At 38.4% G+C, this 11,817-nt stretch overlaps 1 protein-coding gene and 1 long non-coding RNA gene across 3 annotated transcripts; one reads left to right on the top strand and one right to left on the bottom strand.

The window, feature by feature from the left end:
* Window positions 1-486: 486 nt before the first annotated feature.
* Window positions 487-5,983, bottom strand: cbln1 (cerebellin 1 precursor). 2 transcript variants are annotated; one of them, XM_083552151.1, is made up of 5 exons: window positions 5,892-5,983; window positions 5,068-5,401; window positions 4,602-4,952; window positions 3,998-4,117; window positions 487-819 (listed from the first exon to the last, which is right to left on the bottom strand). In XM_083552151.1, exons 3-5 carry the CDS (start codon window positions 4,851-4,853, stop codon window positions 622-624), a joined length of 570 nt encoding a protein of 189 aa, XP_083408277.1. In that variant the 5' UTR covers window positions 4,854-4,952; window positions 5,068-5,401; window positions 5,892-5,983; the 3' UTR covers window positions 487-621. The 2 variants fall into 2 exon arrangements, with proteins under 2 accessions (XP_083408277.1, XP_083408276.1); XM_083552150.1 differs by having other exon boundaries at window positions 4,602-5,401.
* A 419-nt stretch (window positions 5,984-6,402) lies between these two features.
* LOC310732023 lies at window positions 6,403-7,017 on the top strand. Its single transcript, XR_014535341.1, has 2 exons — window positions 6,403-6,480; window positions 6,962-7,017. It is a non-coding gene; the product is annotated as an uncharacterized lncRNA (long non-coding RNA).
* Window positions 7,018-11,817: the final 4,800 nt, after the last annotated feature.

Below are 11,817 nucleotides of genomic sequence, written 5' to 3'. Positions count from 1 at the left end.
TTTAAGGACAAATAGCAGAGCCAAAAAAGAGCAAAACTTCCAGTTAAGACTGAAGGGAACAGCATTATGCTTGTACAACTGAGATTGCCGCTTGCGATATTTTAAGGAGAGAAAGACAAGAAATATATGTAGATGAGGATTACGTTTAAGAAATTGCCAATATGACATAATGGGCCTGGATGATTTTGTGAATTGAGTTTGATGACAGACATTCCTTAAACGTCTGATGATAAACATTCTTTATGTTATATGGAAGGTTAAATAAAGAGATATATGAGGAGAAAGGCAATAGCCCCTATAATTTTATTGTTTAATTGTTAATTATTGTAATTATCACAATAAAAAAAAAAAAAATTAAAAAAAAGGTTTTGGCTGTCCAGAGCTGTAGGCAAGCAGCGGAGCGAGCATGTCAAAGAGCTAGCCACACTAATTCTCTTTTTCAAATTCCTTCCTTATATTATATATATATATATATATATATATATATATATATATATATATATTTCTCTTTGTCACACACACTCCTACTTCGCCTTATCATCTTTTTCTTTCACTCTATCGTTACAGTCCCACAAGCTGGTGAGCTGAAGAACAATAGTCCCTACATGATGAGACCCTCATCTACAGAGGGAAGACCAGGAAGCCAGAGAAGGTGGAGTACTTCCAGCCACCCATCAGGTTGCCCCGCTCTAGCTTGAGGTAGGCACGATCGCCTTTCTCCATTTGGATCAGAACACCATTACTGGCAGCCTCGCGTGTCACGTCCTGGTCTCCAGCAAAGGCTGAAATCACAGGCCACCCATTGTGCATGAGGCTCACCTGCAACAAGGACACAGGTTATAGACAAGGCACTTAATATATGAAAAGAAAATCATAAAGCTTTTGTGGTCTTTATATATAACCTACCATACACTAAAACTACACAGCTGAATGTGAGGTATTTATAGCTGAATTCTAGACCAAACATAAAATTACATTCCAGATTGACTCTCTTTAAGGTCTTTATTCTATAACACGTCTTAAAAGCCTGCGAATGCCTTGGTATTAGAAGCTATTATTCACCAAAAGATCTTTAAAGCTTATTTTATAGGCCATAAGGAGAGAACTAAGCGTTTTGTGGGTAATTGTGTTCTGTAGCCGAGTCAAAGAACCAACTCAGTGATCAGACCTATGTGTGTATAAAATGTATATCAGATGTCTGCCACAATCATACAGATCTATCATTTACCACAATCATAGATCTATTAATAGAGAATTCGTCATGACATAACTGTGACTGACTATACCATGCACTAAAGTTTAAAGACACGCATGGAACAGTCAGTGTGATCCTTGCTGGCAAAAACACATGCAGTCGATTGTTCCCATCAGCAGCAATTACATGACAGAGCAAATGGAGGGGCGAATGAAGCATGCTGTCAGGTCCATTCAAGTCACTTTATTAACGCTAAAGCACCCAATTAGGAGAGGGAATATGGACAGAAGTCTAATGTAGCAGAAAACAGAACAGACAGTTCCGGTATGGACTACAGCAACATGGTGACACTGGCCTACACCTACCCAATCACCTTAGTGATTTTCTCTTTCTGTTCAGACTGACAGGATAAAGGGTTGTAGCACTACCAGTCCACTTACAAAGAATGTTAGATTTCTTTATATGGTCTATTTAAACTCTTTAAGTTCCATTTAAAGATTTAAGTTTTAAAATTTCTTTCCACATTGAATGTTTCATAGGCAGATAGGTCTTTGAAACCTAATTCTATGGATGATCTCCATTTGTCATCTATGATGGATAAAATTTCAATAAAAAAATGACAACGATATTTATTTTAGAACCAGGTATGTTTGCATTGACCAGGCTTCCCTGTATAGGTGAATACTGTTGATGCAAAAATAACTCTTTCTCTTACCCAAGAGTGGAACATTACCTTTTGGTATTATATTCTGGGATTTGCATATTGACAGACACTTTTAATTAGATTTAAACCGGAAAGCTTACATTCGAAAATGTAAAAACCTTTGGGCCACATCGATTTGTTATATGTTAATTACAGTTGTTAAAAAATACTTTTGCATTTAGACTATTACACTTACAGGTGCACAGACATTTTTAACTACGATAAATCGATAAAGATTGCAGTTGGTTAACCGTTATACAATCATGCCTTTGGCATGGTTTCACACCTTTTCAAAAGGCATCCTCTGTTTGCCAATAACTATAAATAAAATAGCAAAAAGCCCAGTAGTGTTTAAAGTGACTGCAGAGTCTAGTATATAACACACTTTAAACACTATATAACATGCATTCAATGTGCTTTTTATTGGTATGTTCTGGCTTTAAAAGCCAATTAACATTTGTCAGGTAAAATTAAATATGAAAAAGATTGTGCAATAGGCTTTAAATAAAGGGAATGATGTAAATTATTTATTTATAGGCAATCCATTCGATTAGGTTTGTACATTGTAGGCATGTTGTAATTCACTGTGGCTGGATGTCAGGAGAGCTTTTAACCACTGACTTGCTTAAAAGCTTAGTGGTCACTGTGGCTTTTATGCTTCAGGATTATAGATACACTTCTTGAAAAAAGCATAATAAGCTGCCCCATAGTTTTTAACTGGGGTAAAACTATCAAGCACTATTTGTACCTTTAATATCTATTCCAATAACAAACAAACAAAAACGATTTAAGTTATATAATTGGGGTATAATTATCTTGTATAGCTTTTTTTTAAAAAAAGCTTAATTCCTGTTTCCAGGTGAAAGTCTTAAAAATGAGCGAAAGATAAGGCTACCACCCTAGCAACAACGAAACCTACAGTCTAATAACCTGTTCTTTTTTATAGTGTATTTGATTAATTCATGGATTTATGCATGTGCATAATTCAACCAAGGATTCAACCAAGGATGAATAAATTCAAATCTGAAATCTAAAATATACATTGCATTGTGTCCTATGTTTTGCTTTCACAGCTATGCAGTTAGTTAGCCTTATATTTGAAATACTCCAAATACATGCATTAAGAATAATTATAATTAAATGATTAAAGAACTGTTATTGAGGTACAGAGTATGCATAAAAATGCATTTTCTTCATTTATTCAATAACATTTTTTTTTTCATATTTACTTCCACTGTGCACTGTTCATGGGATGTGCTTAGTAAATTTTTAAACAATTTGTTGTTTGTTTTCTCGCTTCATAAAATCAGTAGTTTGGCCCATTTACGTTTTTTTTTGTATTTTGGGGGGAATTGTTCTAATTGTTCTTAGAATTTGATAATGCAAAACATCACGATATATTTAAATTAGTCATTGTTTCAAATCAAAGTCTGATTAGTGTAATAGAACAGGGTGGGTGAAATATATACTGATTTTTTTTTAAGAATTTTTTTTTTTTTTACTTATATATATATATATATATATATATATATATATATATATATATATATATATATATATATATATATATATTTTTTTTTTTTTTTTTTTTTTTTTTTTTTTACTTATATATATATATATATATATATATATATATATATATATATATATATATATATATATTTTTTTTTTTTTTTTTTTTTTTTTTTTTTTTTAAAGTATGTGAAATTTACACATTGTTAGTACACAGCACGCTCTTGGTATTTTACAGTAACCATTCTGATCTTGACAAATCCCAAATGGCTGCACATTATCGATGTGCTAACATGCATTGACATACATAAGCACTACACAAGTGTGGGAGTCATCAATGGTCCACTTATGTGCTTAAAGCCAGGATTAAATGTAATAATGAGACTGGAACAGTGCTGGAGCAGTCCGCCTGAACAGTGTCATAATAAACATTGATACATATTTACTTTTATATTCGTTTGCATTGGTGTCAGATTACACCAAACTCTCATTCTCGAACCCCCGCCCACACACACACACACAGACACACACAGACGCGCGCGCACACGCGTATACACAGACAGACGCGCTCAAAGACCACCACTGACCTGGATAGTTTGCCGGTTGTAAACCTTCACGACGTGGAAATTAAAACTGTAAATCCCTTTACGCGGGGCGAAGAAATGACTCCTATCTTCGTCGAAACTTCTGCCGACGTTCACGAGAACCTGGAAAGGAAAACGGACGCGCAGTGAAGGAAGTGAAGATTCTCGTTGCGATCTCGATCAAAAATAAATAAATAAATAAATAAATAAATAAATAAATAAATAAATAGCATGCGCTAATCAAAACAGAATTAGAAATATAATTTTTTTATGTCATTCTATTCCAGATACAAAATAAATGCGAGCATTACGCATGAAACTGAAGTTGGTGCCTGTTGTGGCCTTGGGGACGGGGTTTTATGTGCCGATGAGAAAACAGGTGTTTTGTCCAGAAACAAATCCGAATAGAATTAAATGAGAATCGAACAATCCATTTTTGCACACTCGGTACTTTTAATAGACTTAAAAAAAAACAGGGAAAAAATCATATTTTATCATAAACATATTTTAACTTAAGGAACATGAGAGCAGCTTCTTAGGAGCAGCTTCTCAAATCATGCATTGGTGTAAGAACAGTCCCTCATTAATCCCCCCGTTATCAAGTTACCTGATCAAAGTAGATGACCATTGTCCGGTTACTCATCTCGGACGGCTCGAGGTTGGTGTTCCTGACTGCGGAGAATGCGACTTTGGCGGTTCCGGAGCGCACGGAAATCCCGAGCGCAGTGCCGGTGGGGTCTGAAGTTGGGTTCGAGTCGCACACGACCAGACATTTTCCTTCCAAAACGATCGGCTCCGTCTCGTTCTGCGCGCTCGCGAGGCAACCCAACGCCAGCGCGCACAGCACAAACACCAGCATCACTGTTAACTTCAGCCTCACAGTCTCCTCAGCACTTCTCTCCTGCTTCAGGGCGCTCACAAAGTCGTAGCCGTCTCCAGGTTTTTCTTTTCTCTCGAACTACAAAACAAAGCGTTCTCCAGGATGTCCAAATCAACTTATTTATAATAATATTTTTTATTATCAAAAATGTATTGTTGTTCAAAGATTTTTTTTTTTATCTGTTCTCCGAAACCTCGGTGAGTTTTTCTGTCTCTAGATCCTCTTCTCCTTCGTGTTCTTCCCGTGCGCGCGTCTTGAGGCGGCGGTGAACGCAGGGAGGCCCTCGTCTAGTCGGCACGCGGCTGAGCGCATAGCGCAAGGGCTTCCGTCTGCTCGCGCGCTCAATTATTGACGCGTGAGATATTGGAAGTGATGCACAAAGGCTGGCGAGCGCGCGCGCCCACCTCGCAACACGCCCCCTTTCCGCGCGGCTCCCCGCCGTGCCCACGAGCGCGTCTGCTCGCCGCCAATCGCGGCGCGTGGCGATTTGACGGCCATGTGACGTCCCCACGAGCACCGCCCCCTTTCTGAAGAAGAAGAAGAAGAAGCACAGGTGGGCTTGCGGATGCTTGAGATGAGAGAGAGAGAGAGAGAGAGAGAGAGAGAGAGAGAGAGAGAGAGAGACTGAAGGATGTGCAGTTCCTAAAAAAATAAAGAATAAAATAAAAAAAACAGTGACCATAGCGCAAACAAAGAGGTAATTAGTCTTTGTGTGGCGCGTTCTAATGGATTATAGGGCGGCAACTAAAGGTAGTGTTAATCAATGACTCCAAGAACGCGCAAGAACTTTTTTATGGCTCGTGCACGCGAGTGCAGTCGGTTGACTTATGCAATATACTTGCATTCGCTTCCATTTTCGCGCAAGGGTCTACAATAAATAAGTTCTTCGCCTCAGTGAAAAATCATTCCGCTAAACAATGCCGTCGATTGGCCACGCATTCACGGGCCACGAAAAGTACTGAGAAACATGACTGACTTTGCGCGCGGTATGGCAGGACTCACGGACACGTGTATCACCTTCGAATCAGTACGTCGTTTTACAGAATCGGAGCTGGCAACCCACTATAGCGCTGTCTCTATACGTTAATAAACGCGACCTATTGTTTACAGTGATTCTGCCTGCGGTTTGGGCAAGATGACGGAATCGCTCTGGCGTTTCAGGCCGTACCTGTAAGTGCGCTTCCGCCTACGGAAGGCCCGCGCGCTTCACGAGTTGACAACGCGCGTTCTGCGCCAGCGCGCTCCCGTACATGACATTTAATAAATGAGATCACTGAGCGGGTTTCAGGGGGGAAAGGAAGACGTGGCAAGTTAAACAGAACAATGGACTGTCTTGACATTTGGAAGAAACAGCAGCAGCAGCAGCAACAAAGCATGTAGGAAAATACATAAGCTGAGGAGTTAATTAAAGACACTGGAAGACATCTTAGTAAAAGCCGAGAAGTGGTTTACCACTAAAACACTCAGGACCTCAGGGGGATTTTAAGACCAGTTAATTCAATTATTTGTTTTAATTAACAATGGATGACAAACAAATAGGGCGAACTAGAAAAATGCCGCAGACAATGCGGTATATCCTTCTTTCATTTATTTCATGCCCTCTGAGGTGAGTAAGATGACTAGGACATCACAGAGTCCAGCATAGACCTCAAATGGCTCTGATTTGTTCTAGTGATGTGAAACAAGGCAAACCTAAGCGATACAGGGGAAACTGGAGGAGTTTGGAAATGAATGCACTTAACCTCAGAGGTTATGTTTTTTTCACAACAAATAAATACATTTATTGAGAGTAGACACAGCCTTCCTCTGTACTCAATTAGATTCAGCTAAAACAAAGGTGGAAATAAAGTGGGTGGAAAAAAACATTGAGCTAAAAATGATCAGGTGGCTGTTGAATTTAGCCACTCAGATAACACTTGTGGTGCTTTTGCATTTAATGAAGATCCTTTTTAATGAAACATTATGTCTTTTTCTCGATGAAAGACATATATATACAAATTTATAAATATTAAAAAAATGAAAGATTGAAATATTGACAAGTATTTAGACCCTATTTTTCTGGATCATCTTTGAGATGTGTAAAATAGGTTTAAACTTCACCTGTGGCAATTTGAATTGGATATGGAAATGTTTATCGGGGGGGGGGGGGGGGGGGGCATGCACACACATATACACACACACACACACACACACACACATACATTGCTGCATTGGCCAGAGCACAGTGGTTTCCATTATTTCTAAATGGAATATGTTTGCAACAAACAAGACTGAGCTGCCTGGCCACCTGAGCAATTGCCTTGGTAAGAGAAGTGACCAAGACCCCAATGGTCACTCTGGTAGAGCTCAAGCTCCAAAGATCATGTGTGGTGACAATTGCAGAAGCCACTGCAGCACTCCACTGATTAGGGCTTTATGGAAAGTGAGATAAGTTAAACAGAAGACTCTTTCCAAGACAAAGAAAAGCCCACTTGGAATTTGGTTAAAAAATACAAAAATGAAAAAAAAAAAAACCCAAGAAAAGAAAAAGCCACAAGGAAGTGTTTGTTATATAGATACAGTGTACAGTCTCTGAATTTTCTCTGAATTTTCTTTTTTCCTGCTTTGTCATTGAAGCAGGATGCAAACGAGTGACCCAAATGGTGATCAGTTCTAGGAGACAATTTACTCTGCAATCATAAGACATGGCTGTCACTGATAGCCTGTGTGACTCTACAGCCTGGACTAGAAAGAAATTAGTCCGATCCTGCTTCTTTATTTAAAACTTGTCCAAAATAATCTTCCTTCAGATATTTATAATCTGTAAATAATTTGACGTGAGTGCCCAAAATAAAACATTATACTGATGACTTTTCATCTTTTAAAGAATAACATAATTATAATAAGTCTTGTACTATAAATATTTAGACATATAAAAATTATCACTATAGTATTGTGAACTCATGCTTTAGCCAAGGCCTATATAGGCATATATATATATATATATATATATATATATATATATATATATATATATATATATATATATATATATATATATATATATATATATATATAAAATATACAGAAGAAACAGCTTCACTAATGAGAACTTACAATGTACTGTTTTATTTTTTTTGTTGTTGCAAAAAGCCACAATCAGGCTTAAGATATAGAAATACAGATTTTTTCTTTCTTTTTTTTTTTTGTCCAAAATTGTCACAAAGGCACACAACCTACTTTGTTTATTTCCTCCAGTGTTTCTCCAGGTGAAACCGTGTGGTGTGTGAGTCTTTGGCAAACACTCATATAGCGTGCACAGATGTTGTTGCTTGGATGTAATAAAAGCCCCACTGCACAAGAGGGAACAGCTATTTTTTTCTATATATAGAGAAAGAGACAAAAGGAAAGACAAAAAGAAGGAAACGAATGAAAAAGGAGAGTCCCTCGTCACAGTACACGAGCAGTGTAAGCTTAGCTATTGGAGCGTCAGGACAGATATTGCATGGTGACAGCTTTCCCGTGAGGACCGATCCTGCCATGCACCGCATCCTTCAGGTCTCACTGCATCTCCCTTCTACCTGAGGTGCCGCCATCTGCCCGATTTGTAATTAAAGGAATAGTGAGTATGTATTTAGCTTTTTGCAAGGACCATGCGTCTACATGATAACACGATTAAAAGAAGATTTTTTTAATGTCCTTACAGGGACAAACCCCTGAAGAAATTTAATTAGGATTAAGTGTAAGTATTAAAGAATAAATTTAGTTTTCTTATTTAGTTGCCACACCTCAATGACAATGCCCCAGAATGACAACAATACTATTTTGTGTGTGTGTGTGTGTGTGTGTGTGTGTGTGTGTGTGTGTGTGTGTGTGTGTGTGTGTGTGTGTGTGGTTGAAAGCAAGGAACAAAATGCATCTACATGCTACATGCTACGTTACAACGAAAACCATTCCAAAGGAAACATCACCTCACAATAATTTTGGGGGAAAATCTGTCCCTGTAGAAGCAGAGAGACCGATAACTTAAGGTCATTAAACAGCCATTAGCAAGCAAGCGCTTAAATCCTGAAAATGAGGAGTTAACAACCAAAGTAATTAGCACACTTATTTAAAACATTTAGCACGTTGCAAATAGAGAGTCACCACAACAGCGTGTTTAGTTTTTTTGTGCTTTGTTCCTTAGTGCCAGAGACGTTTCCCCATGTTGCAATGGACAAACTGTTCTAACCTCTACCACATTTTTTAAGCATGCTGCATAGGAAGAACAAGAATTCTCCAGCTCTTGGGAATGATGGTTTGATATTAATTATGTTACCACGATGAATTTAATATTTAATCAACATCTTCCCTTTTTCATTAGTATCATTCTTGGGTGATGACAACAATTAATTTGATTAGTAGTAAACCGTGTTCATTTGCTGAACATAATTCAATCAACATTGAAAAGCCCTGCAAATGCAATCGGGCAAATTACATTAGGTTTGACTATTATTGGTGGCCTGTTGGCGGTTCATCCCAAACAGACTTTTCGTTCTGTATGCATTTTGGTAATGTGATTTAACAGGATTGGTTCACTCTGCTCGACTGGGGATATGATGCTGACAGCTTAAGGTCAGGAGTGAGGCAGAGAATATCTGTTTCAATTAACTTTCTTTAAATGTAAATTCTGGCAACTACCCTCTAAATCCTGGTTGACTTTAACGCCTGGTTTCAAAATACTGGATGTCACATTTTATTAATTAAGATACAGTTATGCCTACTTATGGTAATAGATAGAAGGTCTGAAATCTAATGTCTACCAATAACTCAACATTGACTCATGCTTTAAGAAATTTTTCCTGGAGCATCTGTGAGTTCTAATATTTCTAATAATAGATTTAAGTCTGTAAAACATTAGTGATTTGTGCCATGTTTCCGCCACAAACCAAAATTAATAATCAAAGGGATATAACCATTTTCCTTTAAACCATTAAACTTACAGTTGGTTTGATGTTTGTTATTTTATGTAATAAGTAATAAGTACATAAGTACTTAATAAGTAAGGTTTTTACTATTCCTTCAAACGCACTTTGGGAAAAGGGGTAATATAAAACATAAGCTGCCTCATTCTCATTCAGTTCACCTGCAGCTGTATTCCTCATGCTCATTATTGAATTACTGCTGATTAATTTGGGATAAAGATTCAAAGATTTGGATATGTCTGTAATTGATAGTTTATGTGACTCTACAGTCAGGGCTAGAAAGAAATCAGTTCTAGTGCTGCTTGTTTATATCATTCTTTGCATTCTCTTTAGAACCAAGGAAAAGTTCAAAAAGGTTAAAAAATAATCTCCCATGAAATGTTATTTAACAGTAAATAAATTGATGTGAGTGCCTAAAAATTAAACATTACATTGATGTATTTTAGCCTTTGAAAGTATAATATAATTTTTATATTAACTCTGGTAATATTAATATTTAGATGAATATAATATCTAAATTATGATTCTAGTTATGTGAACTGTTGCTTTAGGCCCTTAAAGTTTAAAAGGCTAACTTACACAAAAAAGGTGGACAGCCTGGATACTTAATTTCAAATTAAGTCTTTTATAATGAGTCTGCAAGTTTGTAAGTCTGCCTGTATGTAAGGGCACTCTTGTTTCTCGTGGTTCTGGCCCTGCTTCTTGTTATAAACACTTATATGGGTGAGCTTACATCCAGAGACATTTAAAAGAGAAGGGCACTCTTGCTCCTCATGGTTCTGGCCCCGCTTCCACCGAGGCGAAATGGCAATTTATGTCACGGGGTTTGCAGTTGGATCTGAAAGAGGGTTTGGAGACGGGCCTGTCCCTTTTCTTTTACCTAAACAGCGTATTCTTCCAGGGTTTGCAAACATCTCTTTTAGGGGGCTATCCTGCTCCTTTTTAAGACCCCTGACCAGGAGAAGTTTAACCGGGCTCGTCCACATGTCCACAGAACGGAGCTGTGGAGGAGGTCAAAGCAGATGTTTGTTCGCTACGGTCCCTAAAAAAAGGGATTCTCTGCAAACAAGTAGATTCTCAGCAGGTGGATTTGGATGCTATCTGATTCTCTTTTGAGTCCACTGGTTTCCACGCACCTTTTGGGGTCACAGCTCACTCCACTCGGATTGTGGTGGCCTCTAAATCCTTGTCCTCTGGAGCACCCCTAAAAGACATCTGCAACACTGTGGGCTGGTCTACCCCACTGACCTTTGTCAGGTTCTACAGCCTTGACCTTAGTGTCACTCCTGGCTCCTCTGTCCTTCAAACTAGCTGTGCCCATCCACACTAGGCAGGAACTGGTCAGTCTGGCGGTATTGAACACTTGTTCCCAAAGCATTGTTGAGGCAGCTTGAGTTTCTGAAAAGTTATGTCTCTAGGTTACGTATGTAACTCTGGTTCCCTGAGGAAACAAGACGCTGTGTCTTCAGGCCACGCTCCCTGCATCACTCCAGGACTTTCTTCTCTTTTTAGAAGCTAGCGCTGTTTCCACCACATGTGCTTTTATAGCTTCCTGGTTGTAATGTCACCTCCCCGGCGGCGTAGCGTCATTTCCGTAGACAGGTTACACACGTTCTGAATCACGTGTGTAACCTGTCTTTTCCGTAGACAGGTTACACACGTGATTCAGAACGTGGTCATGCTTAAGCATTCCCAAAGTGTTGTTGAAGCAGCGTCCCCCCTCAGGAAACCAGGGTTTCCTTTCAGGAACTCGAGCTGCGTCGGAGCGCTTTGGGAATGTGACTGCGTTGTCCATGCTCTGAACAATGAGTCTAATCAGTCAAAATTTAAGACAGGCTGTCACCGGCAGGGTGACGTCACGACCAGGGTGTATAAAGCCCACCTAAAGAGAAGATGTCTTCAGCTTCTGTTTGTTCATAAAGCGCTCTGTGTAAAATTTAATGTTTGTCTGTCTGTTTTGTTAAAAGAATAAAATCAGAGACTGATACCCTTATGGGAGA

Source organism: Silurus aristotelis, assembly GCF_946808225.1.
Source record: "Silurus aristotelis genome assembly, chromosome: 10".
NCBI lineage: Eukaryota > Metazoa > Chordata > Actinopteri > Siluriformes > Siluridae > Silurus > Silurus aristotelis.
This window is presented reverse-complemented; position numbering and strand designations above follow the sequence as displayed.

Coding starts and splice junctions, on each gene's coding strand:
- cbln1 (XM_083552150.1), bottom strand. CDS start 4,853: ATGCTGGTGTTTGTGCTGTGCGCGCTGGCGTTGGGTTGCCTCGCGAGC. Junction 4,118..4,601: donor TGGTCATCTACTTTGATCAG/GTAACTTGATAA, acceptor TTTCCTTTCCAG/GTTCTCGTGAACGTCGGCAG. Junction 820..3,997: donor ACAACCGGCAAACTATCCAG/GTCAGTGGTGGT, acceptor TCCTTGTTGCAG/GTGAGCCTCATGCACAATGG.